We start from the raw sequence: 15,413 nt of genomic DNA, 5'->3' as shown, positions 1-15,413 counted from the left end.
CATTTCTGTAACTCAACTTATATTTCGAACTTTTCAAAGAACTTTCCCTGTTTCAAATAAATTACATTGTACCTGCTTATCAAAGTATCATTCCCAACTTTGCAGACATCATTTTGGTCTTTACAATTTATAATTCTAACTTTCCAATTTTATCTAGCGACGAGCAAATATGTATTGATGTGAGTTTTTTTTTTTTAGTGTTAATAATCACGGATTTTACTCCGAAGTAAGCTGTCTGACCATAGTTATATAATCGACTCTGTATTGTACGCATTCCATAACGGTGTGAAGAGGAAATGCCCGACAAACAAGTAAAAACTATTGTCTGGGCTCTTCCATTAGAGCGCCATCTATGGTGATAATGCCATTAAATAATATTGCACCTTGAAAAAATGGAATTTCTCAGCGATGTCACTATGGTTTAGATGATCTGGCAAATGTAATATATATATAACACTTCGCTAACATTATAAAGGTTAAAACAGCAGCAGACGAAGGGATGTGCACATAAAATATAACTACAACTATAGAATAAAGGCATGGTGATTACAGAAAAAAAAAAATTGCTTGCCCAGTATTCTGGTAACATTTTTTTTTCATAGTATACTTCAATAAACATTTTGAAAATGCATTTTTACTGAATAAGGTCGATAGCCCATAAAAGGAAAAACAGTGTTATGAGGTCAGTGCATAAATTAATTTTGCCGAAGAAATGTATTTTCCGTGTCGGTGAGAACTGCGTTCGAAACCAAATATGAGCTCTCTAAGCCAGTCCGACAAAATAACGTAAATATAACGAAATGCAGTCTCATACATAAACTGGGTGTTTTGGCACTGCAGAAATTAACTTCCAGTGTGTAAATACGATATAAGCTACACTACTGCACTTGCCAAGTCAAAAACTTCTTAAATGTCATCACATGACTTAATCCAAAGAAACCTTCTCGGCTTTGGTCAATTCTAAACATAAATACATATTTGGATACTAATCATTATATTTATGAATAGTTCAAATAATTGATTGGAAATATACACTATATAAGTATATATAGACTACTAGTATGTAAGTATGAAGTGTTTAGATTAAAGTCTCCGAAACAATCATCGTATCGTAGGCGGCGCTATTTCTTCAAATTTGAGACTTACGTTATGCAAATAACGCCGGAAGTGATATCTAAGCATAACATTCGCAAACGAATGAAAGTCAGTCGTCTGATCTTGGTGGTTTCTCTGGATCTACGCGACCGGTTTCTTCACGTTGTCTACTATTATTTTTCTCACAGGATCTGTGCTCTGCATACCCTGACTTTCTGTTTAACAACTCTTTTCGCGTATTCGTTTTTAGGGATCGATAGGAGGTGAAATCGGTGGTAGCGTACTGGCACCGGTAGACTTACTAAACAGGACAACGTCTTTTCTCCTGAAACCTAAGCCACTGACACGTTATGGAGGTATACGACACGCACGATAAGGAAGTGGCGGATATTGTGGTAAGTCGTGTATAGTTTACGTTTGTTAACTGACTGATTTGTTTGTTGCTTTTTATTTCTTTTTTTCCTTACTTTTAATTTCTTCGCTTCGAAATAATTCGAGACGCCATTTTGAATGCATACTCTCATACTGGCCGGTAGTACTACATGTATTTATCAAATGCCCCGTTTAGAAGTACATCGTAAATACAGAGGAAACTCAGTAGTAGACAATAGTATGTTCACTTGTCAATGAGCTGTGGATGAACTCGAGAAATGCAACAGAGAAAAACAGTTCACAACATTGTGTGGAACAGGCTGTTACCGTGTTTTTTATTTCATAACTTGTGAACTGCTTTCATAAAAAAAGACGTTCACTATTGTGCTTTTGTATAACCCTGCAATGATTCACTATAGTCGTGTTTCTACTGCAAGTAATGGTATAGTCTCGACTATTTCTTGCCAAGACGTGCAAGAATTTATGCTTTATAATTTCCCTGAATATCTTCAAATACAATCCACTCATGTAATGTAATAATAATAATAAGAACTTTATTGCATCCTTAGAAGTACAAATGTTCTATTCGTTTACAGCAATAAATATACAAGTGATTCAAATAATATCAAAGTATGATAACGTGAAAAAAAAGAGTCAAGGTATTATATCCAAAGAAGGCTCATTTCTTAAAATGAATGATTTATGTAAAAGATCCCCTAAAAGTTTATTTATATTTCTGTCATTACCTTTCATTAAATATGTGAATTTTTGCAGGTTGGTAATGATTTTATTGGGGATTAAAATACTGGAAATAAAATGATTTCTATCTGTTTGATATCGTAATTCGTCTTCATCTTCCTGTAATGGGCATTGTTTACAAATTCTATTTTCTAATGGGGTTTTTGGATTGGTATGTCTGTATGAGAAACCATGAATGTACTAACAGTAGTACGTCCGTGGAGATACAGATTACTATAATTTACAATACAATGTACTGAATTAATTCAATAATTAATTTTTATCTGTGATGTAAAATAATTATGAAAGAAAAATATAAATATAAAGTATCTTCCTGTTTTTTGGATGTTGTAAAAATAAAACTGTGTTAACCCAATTGTTGTTTTCAGTTAAAATTAATTCTTTGCAGTTAAAAACAAGCAACCACCCTATGTAATAAGCATTTTAGGTAGTCTCTTTATATGCTATTAGACACTGTCCCTGTATCTGTAGTAAGAATGTGTGTAGTTTTGAATTTTGTGAGGCTGCCATAGTATTTCTGAATTATTTCTACTCAAAGACACCAAAAGAAGGTGAAATATACATGTACCCAGTAGGTACCAGTACACAAAATGTAGAATTTGTGGTGCAAAATGTGTTCTAAGAGTACATGTATGAGGAGAAATGAGGAGTATCAGAGAATGTGTTGTAACTGAATACTAGTACTAGTATTAAATTAACACTTTCACTAAGGGTGATTCACCCGTCAATCTTAATAATATTAATACATCCATGGTGTAACTAAGTTGATAATATACATACATGTAATTTACTTAATTTATCCTATTTATGAAGGTCTTTAATTGAGTGATGGAGTGTGTGCAATTAGAAAGAGCAAGGGAATTTCAGCACCCCATAGTGAAGTTTGTTTGCATGTGGAGTGATGCTCATAAAGTGGGAGGGGGGAGAGAAGTATTGTACTTACATGTACATGTAATAATACATAGAATGGATACAACATGAATAGTATACTAGTAAATTTCTATCATTACGTAGATTTTTACCTAAACCTCAAGACACATGTCAAGTTGCCTTGTTTATAACTGATGTGTTTTCTTTGTGTACCGGGATTTGGATGTAACATGTCTTTTTCGTGAGCATGTCTTTTTACCAAATTTAGCGAGAGAACTGATTCGCTAATTCAAGATGTCGCAAATAACTATTATAAATTCAAAATGACCACCTAACAAAATTCCCAAAAGTCCCAATATAAAAGGTCAATGTTCTGGATGTAACGCAGCAACGATATCCGCTTTTTCAAATCCCTGTTCAATCAGTTTTTTATCATTGCGAACAGAATCAAATTACACTTGACAGATTTTCTTCGTTTTTATGGAGGTGATAACATCGCATTTGTTTTGGCACGTGACAGACAAGTGAAAACAGGAAATTGGCAATGACAAGAGAGACTCACTAAATCGACATTTCGATATTACGTCATTTTACCAAAATCTTTATCATGAGTAATTGTAACATAACATAACTTGTATATATTTGGACCATGTACATTGTAGTTACCTAAAACATGACTAGAACTTGGTGGTACATGTAGCTGTTTACAACAGCTTGACTTAAATGGTACTAATAATAACTCCATTATTTAGTGCCTATTATTAAAAATCCAAATGCAGATTATTTGTAATTCTGTAAAAGAAAAACAGTTGGCTTGGAGAAATCAATCTTGTAAACATCTCTTGCTTGTGGTGTCACAGTCCCTCTAACGATATGCTAGCATGCAATGACAGAGGGACTGTCATACAAGCATTTAAGGTTTTCCGTGAAGCTCAACTAGTCAAGCAATGATCAAGCTTCTTTCAGTGTAGTGGAGTGTACATTTATTTTGCATTCTGTATACTGTAAAGGGGTTAATTATTCACTGGGTTTTGTTTTTTGCTCATTTCGCTGCCTGGAAAATGCACTAAATTAAAACCCAGTGAATATGTAAAAGTTAGCATAGAACAAATTATCTAAATGATAAAACTGTGAATTTAAAACCCACTGAATATGCCTGAAATGGTAAATCGGAAAAATTTAAACCCAGTGAAAATTAGTCATTTTACAGTACTGTAGAATACTTTATTTTCGCTATTTTCGCTGAAGGAATGATTCCGTGAAAATAAAATCCAGCGAATATACTTTTTTTCCTATATTTCACATTAAACTCATCAAAAATCAGTGAAAATAAATTCCATACAAAACGCCAAAAAAGCCTTTTCAGCGAAAATTTATTCCAGCTAAAATAAAGTATTCCACAGTATATGCTATTAGGACAAGGTATAGGATATTCCCATTCATCTCGCGTGTATTTTGAAATGAGATTAAAGGATATCCAAGAAGCAACCCCTCCGGGCCATAAATGTAGAGAGAAGCATAGTATTATTAGTTTCTAATTACCCCTCTAGGACTTTAAGTAGCTTAATTCTATTTTATTCTGTTCAATTGATTTTGTACGTTTCCGTTTTAGATTTTTAATGGTATACACTATAGTGTGTGCTTTGCTGATTTTTTTCAGACCATTTGAAGTGAATAAATATTGAATTCTTACATTTGTATAATGACCAATTTTAGATAATGTACGTTTGAGTTTGTATCCCCAGAACATTAATCTTCTGAAGCTTAATTATTCGGTCTAAATTATTTACGCTATTAAGTCTTTACTGTTCATTACATTAATTTTATTAGATTTAATGTGATCAGCTATAAACATAAGAAACCTTTTAAGGGTTACTGTAAACATTATTTCAAGGGAGCCAAATATTCTTCCATTCAGGAAAACCTCAAAATCGTATCCTTACAAATTGCAAAAAAATTTATAGAATCGAAAATAAAACTATTTACAATATTTTGTGAATTTATGTAATAAAATTATCAACATCAGTGCATATTGCTGTTAATCACCAATAAATGTTATTGAAAGTTGCATTCACTGAAAGGATTGCTAACTATATTATAAGATAAATACGTTATAGTGATTATATCCCTCTTGTCCGGCCCCACTGTCACACCTGCTTATGTGTATAAACTCTGTCCAAGATGATCGTGGAACTACTTAGCCTCAGGTGCCCATTATCTTCACAATCATGCGAATTGTCTGTATCGATTGTTAGATCTATTTATGCTACATTGTTATATTGTAAAGTAGAAAATATATGTTCTCTTCCATATTGTGGAAAAATCAATACATTTTAAAAATGAAAGACAAAGTGTAAATATAAATAATTCTTTGAAACAGCTCATTGTATTACAGACATTTGTGAAATTTCTGACATGAAGACCAGCTTTTTCCATTGAGGTAGTTTTATCATATACTTTAATACCATTTCCCATCACCACTCAATAAATAATCCAGACTGAGACATGACTGAGACTGAATAAAAGCTGCTAAAATGAATGTTCACATTACTGTCTTTACTTACTCAGTTTGCATTCTATTTTTGCCCTCTACTACATAATATTCTTAGTATTGTGTAAATGTCTTGGACATGCATGTACTGGGGCATGTTCTTTTGAGAAGAGTGATCACTCCACTTGCCTATCATACTCAGGACCCATGAGAGTTAATTATCACTCTTGCAATTCAGACTATTTTGTTGAGATTTTAATAGTATTAGCTCTCTTAATCACTCAGGTTACTGTGTTCAGGTGAACTATTTCGAGGTCATCTCCCTGATACCAAACTAGCACTGTGATTACAGCCACACAAAATAGCAAATTTCAGTTACCACACACTGCATTTTTATTAGTCCCCGTTCGGACAGATGTTTTGACCTCCGTGTGTGCGTCTGTGCGTGCGTCTGTGCGTGCGTCCGGACCTGTATCTTAGAAATGCCTGGACCAATCACAATCAAACTTCACACATACATCATACATGATATCATACATATGCACGTCAATTTGTTTCATGATCTGATTCAAGATGGCCGAATGGCGGCCATTTTTGTGCTAAAAATCATCAAAATCGAGCATTTCCCGGTTGTTTGCAGATGGATTTTGTTCAAACCTTGTATATACGTTGGACATTATAGGACCTTGATGCACATCATTTTGTTTTACGATCTGATTCAAGATGGCCGAATGGCGGCCATTTTTGTGCTAAAAAATCATAAAAAGCAACCATTTCTTGGCTGTTTACAGATGGTTTTTGCTCAAACTTGGTATATACATTAGACATTATGGGACCTTGATGCAAATAATTTTGTTTTTCAGATAACATTCAAAATGGCCGACTGGCGGCCATTTTGTATTAATCAATGTGGTTCTCGTGCCATATCTCCAATATATTGTTTTGACTGATTATGTTCAAATTTTAAATATTCATTATACATCATGTCATAGATATATTAGTTTGACGATCCTATTCAAAATGGCTGAATGGTTGTCATTTTTGTACTAAAAAATCATCAAATATCAAGCATTTCTGGCATTTATGGATGGATTTCGTTCAAACTTGGTACATACATTAGACATTACGGGTTCCTGATGCACGTCATTTTATTTTTCAGATCAGATTCAAAATGGCTGTCTGGCGGTCATTTTGTTTTAATGAATGGGTTTCCAGACCCATATGTCTGACTTGTTTTGTCTGATTATGTTCAAATTTTTAATATTCATTATACATCATGTCACAGATATACGGATATATTGGATTGATGATCTTTTTCAAAGTGTGCTATTTTTGTGCTAAAAAAATCCTCGAATATCAAGCATTTCTTGCATTTATGAATGGATTTTGTTCAAACTTATAACACACGTTAGACATTACAGGTTCCTGATGCATGTCATTTTATTTTCAGATTGGATTCAAAATAGCTGACTGGCGGCCATTTTGTTTTAATGATTGGGCTTCTAGAGCCATATCTCTTTAATACTTTGACTGATTATATTCAAATTTTATATATTCGTTATACATCATGTTATATATATATATATATATATATATATATATATATACATGTATTCAAAATGGCTGATTTTGAATGCTGTTCCAGAGCAATATCTCTCAATATGGACAAGTACTTGTTTGAGGATCAGATACAAATGTCAATCATTTTAATGTTAAAAAAATCATATTCCTGACATGGTTATATTCCAGCTATATTACTATAAACATAACTATATATCTCAATTTGATAACTAACGGGGACTGTGCCATGCATGGCTTGTTTAGTTAGAAATTGTCATATTCTTGATAGCAGTGACCAAATTTGAAGCCCTAGGAAATGAAGTCATCACCAGAGATCACATCAGAAATAATCCTATGATCAGTCAACTTGCAAATTTCTCTGAAAAAAAAATAACCTGGCTCAAATACGTAAGGGTCCAAACCAATTCAAAGTAACTCAGGTTAGCTAGAAAAACGATGATTAAAGCTAAGATAAACACTGTGTTTTAACTGCACTGCTTTAACCTTCAAATGAACCTAGCCACAGAACTACCCACATGTTGTGATGTACCAGTACAATGATCATTTGTGAAACTTGTATGTTTGATTTTTGTTTATTGTTTCCATAAATAATTACCATGGTGTGTTTATAGACATAAGTCTCTTCTAGCCACAGAAATTTAAAAAAAAATAACTAATACACAAAAATGTTATTAAAATTATTACAGCCTATAATGTTGTCGCCCTGACCTACACTTTTACACAAATATTGTCCTTGAGGGTATTTTTGCAGAATCAGGATCAGGTAATATATTCCATTGGTAACATTGATGACCAATAACATAAGGGTAGTTATAATGAACTTTGAATATTCAAACACAATGGCTGCTGACCTTGTTTTTCCCAGTCAATTTGGCTATCCATGGAGGATTTCAGCAGTCACAATGTATTAACCTGTTTATTTCCTTGTTTATCTGTATAAAATACATTCACATACATGTATGAAGATAAGCTTATGGTGTGTACTGTGAACACAGTATTGTGTACACTCAGTCTGAGTGCATAAAATTTATGTCTGGCATTAATTGTGAAAAAACAAATAATTACTAAATATATGTTCTAATAAATGTGCAATTCATAATTTCTGAAAACTGAATTAAAATTTATTAAAATATGATACAAATGTAATATTATAAAGTACAAGTACAAGAGCATAGTATTTGTATTGAATGTATTACCATGGCTATGATCGTTACACAGTGAGTGTTCGAATTTTGTATAAAAAAAAGTGTATTCTAACAAGCTGTATACATTGCTATGAGTACCATATCCAGCATGACGTGGCACAATGACCACTGGTTGAAGATTACATGTTCATTATTTATTTGGGTATCCTGTCTTATAGTATTCCAACACATTAGATCTACTACATTGTACTTGCTACTTACAAGCTTTACATGTTACATGTGCTCGTCCTACATGGACATAAGATTATTTGAAATCTAGGAAATGGGTATTTACGCATTGCTGTCTGAAAGCCTTCCTGATTAGTTGAAAGGTAGTGGGGTAGGTCTGCATCAGTAGATAATGCGTTTAAAGAGGTTCAAGACAAATTAAAGATTATATGTCATCTTTTCCATGCTTTAATTATTATGCGTTCATGCCATCAGGATACTGCAAATGAAAACAAACCAAACAATTTTTTAGGATAGAATAGTCCGAAATGTCTGCAAAAAGGTCAAAATTGGCAATTTTACCTTGGTCTCATAATTTTTCTCATTAAAATGGGATGAGAAAGTAATTGATCTGAATTGTAATATTGTTAAATCATTTAAAAAATTTAATTGTATAAATCAGTTACATTCCAGTGTGATGGAATACATTGTATGTACATGTTTGTGCAAAATTTGATTTTGCGAACAATACAAATTGGCACAGATTTGAAATGTCGTTCAGAATTTAATTATAAATTTCGAGAAACTTAACATGAATCAACCTCCACTGCACCCTCATCGATATACCCCCTGTACTGTCTTTGTGCATACTTCTTGGTATTCTCATAATAACCTCATATTATAAACATATAATTTGCTTAAATAAACAAGACTGGTAACCTTTTTGTTTAATAATCAGTAACTGTTATTATAACAGAATAATATCCCAGTGCACAAAAAATCCCATGTGCAGTGTATCAAATGGCCTTTATTCCAGAAGTACAGATGTATTTAGTTCAAGTAAAGTAAATATATAGTAAATTATAATACATGACAAACAAGTCATATATGCATAAATAATATAATCTGTCAATATTTACAACGGTCACTGTAGCCATTCTTCCCAGAGGTAAATACCCATGATAGAAATACATGTAAATGACAGGTGGAGCCGTTAATATTGATGATTGTCTGTCGTCATCCTGTTCTTTCTGTAAACCATTAACTCCATTGCTTTTATCCTTAGTATGTTCCTTGGTTTGACCTCCCTTAAATTTGAACATTTCATGACAATATCTTGAATTCTCTAATTTTAGTTATCATTTTGGGTAAAAATGCTATTTTTGACATTTTTACCTTGCCCATACCATCAAAGATGGAAGGGAAAGGTATATTAAGGGAAAAATGTTGTCCGGCGTTGTCGTCGTCGTCGTTGTTGTTGTTGTTGTCGTCGTCGTTAATAATTGTTATTGTGTGCATAATAACTTTACTAATTCTATTCCAAACTTTATCAAACTTGGTCACCTTATTCATCAGTATAAAGTCTTCTGAAAATATCATGCAAAAATTGAGAAAATCTGATAAAATATTTTGACTGTTTCTACTTGACTGATCACTGGTGATACACATCAAAGGTCACTGATCTCAGTGGAAATATGCATTGTTGTATGTGTTCAATGAAGCAAATGATTTATCTTGTAATAATATCCTTGGTAATGTATCTCAGAATCCCATACTGGGTTTCAAAACCAACTCATGGAGAGATTGCACAGTCTGATACACATTTGCAAACCTACCAATAAAATCTTTACAGAAAACAAGATGTCAGAAAATCAATATAAGCACTCCTATGAACTGGGTGCCTAACTTTGATCAAGATCTGAAGCTAATAGAAAATCTGTTTAGTTCAAAGTTATCAAATCAAAAACAATACATAAAAAATACATTAAAAGCAAAACATTTCATCCACATTTTAAAAAGAAAATTATTCTAAAATATATGTATTCTGTATTTGACAAACAGTTCATTCGACAAATGAAAACTCACAGGAATATGTTTCAGCTATTAGAACAGAATGATAGAGTTTTTATAATACTAGTTTAAAAACGCACTTCAAAGATTGCAGTGTTTGAAGATGTAGATTCTCAGGAGGCAACAGTACTGTTGACTTTACCCTCCACTGGACACCAACTAACTATTTAAGTTGATTTGCATACAAAGCAGAGCTTACAACATGATAGCTATTCATAAAGGGTGTTTTTTTTACTTTTCATATAATACAGTCGTCACACAATGAGGCAGTTCATATTTGTCTCAGTGAATCATTAATTTTTGACAGACACCTGTACAAAATACTTGGACTAAAGCCAGCTAACATTTTCTGTTATCTTGCATGGTTTATGAATCCTATTCACATCTAAATGCAGCACTTTTTTTTTTTCAATGAGACATTTGTTTTTATACTAAAATATCTGAATTACTTTGAAGAAAGCTGGAAATTATGTCCCTTAAAATAATTAAACAAATAAGGCACCAATGTTTTTGTAAGATATTTACATCTTTTAAGGACATTCGGTAGACTGATTCCCCACTGTTGGTTCAACCCCAAAACTTGTTTGTATTCAAAATTAATTATGACAATGCATTTTATATTGAAACAAACTATGATAAAGGGAATTATATTATATAACAAAGGGCAAGGTCACCAGAGTTCAACTATGTTATGAAAACAGCTACTGTAAAATGCTTTATTTTTGCTGTAATTAATTTTCACTGAATAGACTTTTTGTCTGTTTTATGTATTGAACTTATTTTCATTGAAGTTGAATGTAAAATATAGGAAAAATGGTTTATTCGCTGGATTTTATTTTCACTGAATCATTCCTTCAGCGAAAATAGCAAAGATTAATTCCAACCGAAAATAAAGTATTTTACAGTATGTTACTTGATTTGACCTCTATTAGATTTGAACATTTTGTGACAATATCTTAATTCTCTAATTTTAGAGAATAGTTTTGCCATTTTGGGAGAAAATGATATTTTTGCCTTTGAAATCAGCTACTGTAAAATACTTTATTTCAGCTGGAATTATTAATTTTTGCTGAATAGAAATGAATGTTTGGATGCTTTGTATTGAATTTATTTTCACTGATGAGTAGAATGTAGAATATGGGAAAAAAGGTATATTCGCTGGATTTTATTCAAACTCTACTAATTCAAAGACATACATTTAACTTACAAGTGGATTTGATGAATTCAAAACTAAGAAACTAAGTTTTGTGAATAAAGTTGTGCATTTTTGTAATTGAATATATTAGTCATCATAATTTCTGAATAATTATGTAAATGTTATGCAAATTAGTATGCATGTACATTTTTACCACCACAGAGGTTTAAATTTCTTGAGAGATCATTGACAGTTTAATTTTGAAAATTTGTTTTGTGTATATAAACCGGACCATCTTTTCAATTTGTTTTCATTGTTTTGTCTTCTACAGTTTATTTAACCAAAGACACTAGAAAATACAGGGACCTGCAACCCTGCTTTAGAACAAATGAGCATATTTCCTAGTGTCTTTGATTTAACAGTGTTCTCCTGAGGAAAATTGGACAGTATCATGAAAACTCAAATCTCAGCCTTAATGTTTACACTTTTTAAGATGGATTGCTTAAAATGTTAAAAGTATCAATATGAACCATATTTGTGTGTATATGCATGTTATGCATGTATTAACATGGAGGAAATATTTTTAACTACTGTGGAATACTTTATTTTCGCTGGAATTAATTTTCGCTGAAAAGGCTTTTTGAACGTTTTGTATGGAATATATTTTCACTGATTTTTGATGAGTTTATATAGAAATATAGGAAAAAATGTATATTCGCTGGATTTTATTTTCATGGAATCATCCTTTCAGCGAAAATAGCGAAAATAAATTCCAAGCGAAAATAAAGTATTCTACAGTAATCAATTGTTAGATACTGTTGTCCCTTGTTATGGCAACAATACAATAGTGTGTTGTCTGCCAATTATTCATTCTCCTTCACGAACACACCATGGTGATTCTCTTGTGATTGTTCACTGGAGCCTGCTATACATAGCTGACAACACCGCAGCGGAGGAGGTGACAGCGATTAACTCTTGGGTTAATGAGAATTTTTTTAAAGTTAATCTTTTCAACCTCACCATAGTGAATTCATCTGATTTTGAATAGCCCCACCAAGTGGCGGCGTAGCTAATTTTCTTTTTTCTTTTGGGTCTCTTGTTTTAAATCATTTTCTGGAGTTTTAATTACAATTGCTGTTTCATTTCTAAATACATTTTTTTTTTAAGTAGCACAACCTGTACATGTATTTATATACTAGTACACATGTACCGTATTTTCTCTATTAGTAGCTCATGAGCTCCCTTAAGTATGACTGGTCATAATACTGTACATGTACGTGCATACATCTTTATTAGTTGCTGGGTTTTATTTTCACTGACAGCTGAATGCGCTAAATTAAAACCCAATGAGTGTGTAAGCAAAGTTAACAAACTAGTAAATTCAAAAACTCAAAATCCCTGCAACATTAAGTCTGCTAAAGTTTAAAACATGGTGAATATTTCCTGTTTTAGAGTAAATGTAAGTCATATTTTAATAATTTACAATGTACATGTACATATATACATGTATGTACCATACTATATATGCAAATTTTTGTTAAAGTGTGTCTCTCATAGAGGTAATATGGTACTAAGTACTTAAATTGAAAACTGTGTGCATATACAGCGAGTTCATTCATGGCTGGAACTGACTTGGACTGGTTCTGGATATACCGGTATTTTATATTATTCACATATTGATGTTTGCCCCAGGTTTTCACAGTAAGTATGGGAAACATAAATCTATGTATTCTTTCAAAATCTGCCCTGTTTAAAAAGTGCTAATTCCTATTGTAGGGGATCACTTTATGTGGATATGCCTCAGAATGGGCCATTCCAGTTTATATCTGCACCCCCCTGTTGATGAGCTTGTGTGTTTACTTCATACAGGGTATAATTTCCATGGGTGTATAAGTCATACAAAGTTTTATTTCCAAATCACCATTCACTATACAGCGATGGAAATCCAAAACTATGAGTTCTTTTGTGCCACCATACAGAGTAGGATTTCCAAATATAACTCTTATATGCTAATTTACTAAGTTAAAAATTTTATATTTGACAATGGAAATCCAAACAAGTCCTGATTCACGGTGTTGATGAGCTCATTCGTGCCACCATCCTTATCTAATTATCAGTAATAACTATTTCATACTGGCCCAATTTTTTTACCATATACAGTCAGAATTCCAAGTTTTTTTAGTCATACTGTTGGAAATCCAACCTCATCAACTGGTATGTGGCGAGATAAACTAGGCCATATTTTATTTAGTAGCCATAACATTTTTTTTTTCCATACTTGTCCGGATTTCCAGATTCTGTTTCTCCATATACAGTTGGAATTCCGGGGTATTTTCCCCATCATACAGTGCTTGAAATCTGACCTCATCAACAGGGGGGGGGGGGGGGGGGGGGTGCAGATATAAACTGGAATGGCCCAATGCAATTTAAGTTGTTGAACACAATTTTGGTGTAACTTTTTTTTATATTTTACATATTTTGTTGTTAATTTTGAATTAAATTAACAATTTTCACATTGGCTACAAGTCTTGATAAAATAAATATTGGGGAAAAAAATGGTAAAATGTATGATTCACACTTTGTTAGCCCATGATAAGATCTAGACTGAATCATGACAAAATGTAACTGTAGTTCTCTTCGGTGTTCAAAAGGTTAAAAAAAATCATTTATTTGTCTTTGCTCTGTGAGCAAGCACTCAACTCCTAATAGGGCAAAGTTGAATGTAGACATACAAATGTATACCACAGATATGTAGGAATTTGCCAATCCGTACATGTACATGCAGTATAGTGTGCTTTTGTTAACAATTACAATTTACATAACAATAAGTACAGAGGACATCCCAGTTCATATTGTTAAATCACATACGTGTTTTCTGAGTCATCACAACATATTACTCACTTTTTAGTTAGTGTACTCGCCCTCTTATACACGTAAAACCCAACCTAGCACATGACCCTGTATACTTGTTTACACATATAACCCAACCTAGCACATGACCCTGTATACTTGTTTACACATATAACCCAACCTAGCACATGACCCTGTATACTTGTTTACATAAAAAATACTGTTTACTGCTCATTTCTGTAAATTATTAAACCTGAAGGACCCTAATATATAAATTATTAAACCTGAAGGACCCTAATATATAAATTTGCCTCAGTGGCCTATATGAATTTCAACCCTGCAGAATTGTTCAACCATTAGAGTTCAGCATTGTTAGAGTGATACCTTATTCAGTATAGCCAAACTGCTTCAAGATACGTCTGATTTTGTTGGTTAATTCAATGACTAGTTTGGCATTTTGTTTCCCATCAGATGTCTTTGGATTACGGATAATGCTAGCCACTGGAGGTACTATAATAAAACTGCCAGTTTTATATTATTAAAGTGGCTGCCTATTGTTTGTATACACGTACCTGTATATTGGAGATGTAAACAAACGTAAACATGCAAGTTGATAGGCTGCGTCATACACATGTAGTATTTACATTGTGTTTCATTTGACAAGTGCTATTTGGGTGTGTATTGGTGTACAGGCTAAAGTCTCAAGTAATTACAGTACGAAAAAAAATCATGTCTATTCCAAACTTTGCTGTGTATCAAGATAAACTTTTTGAATTTTGTGTTCCAACGAAGGTATGTAAAATAGTACATTTCAGTACTGCCAGTATATACATGTATATTGTTTTAACAATTTCTATGACCATGTCAGAACATAAACCACTAGATGCATGTAATGTTTTGGTATACCACAAGAACTCTTTTCTGGGTTGGTATTTTATTTAGCTATCTCTTTTAACTCCATACACAAGAAAATATACAATGTATCTCGTTTTGTTTTTCTGTACTCCACATTTTTGTTTTTCACTACAGGACTAAAATATAAAATATTTATAGGACA

At 32.5% G+C, this 15,413-nt stretch overlaps 1 protein-coding gene across 2 annotated transcripts in view; it reads left to right on the top strand.

Annotated features, from left to right (window-relative positions):
- The first annotated feature begins 1,163 nt into the window (after positions 1 to 1,163).
- LOC100375507 (oxysterol-binding protein-related protein 8-like) overlaps positions 1,164 to 15,413 on the top strand; it is a 90,122-nt gene continuing 75,872 nt past the window's right edge. The window contains exon 1 of one of the 2 annotated variants that reach the window (XM_085500057.1): positions 1,164 to 1,490. In XM_085500057.1, coding sequence (XP_085356183.1) covers positions 1,446 to 1,490 — 45 coding nt within the window. In that variant the 5' untranslated portion in view covers positions 1,164 to 1,445. Of the gene's footprint in view, positions 1,491 to 15,015; positions 15,149 to 15,413 lie in introns of those variants that run through there. The other variant, XM_085500052.1, reaches the window with a different exon arrangement.

The sequence above is a fragment of the Saccoglossus kowalevskii genome, chromosome 1, assembly GCF_978046115.1.
Source record: "Saccoglossus kowalevskii chromosome 1, keSacKowa6.1, whole genome shotgun sequence".
NCBI classification, from domain to species: Eukaryota; Metazoa; Hemichordata; class Enteropneusta; family Harrimaniidae; genus Saccoglossus; species Saccoglossus kowalevskii.
The sequence above is the reverse complement of the archived record's forward strand: the minus strand, read 5'-3'. Positions and strand labels throughout refer to the sequence as shown.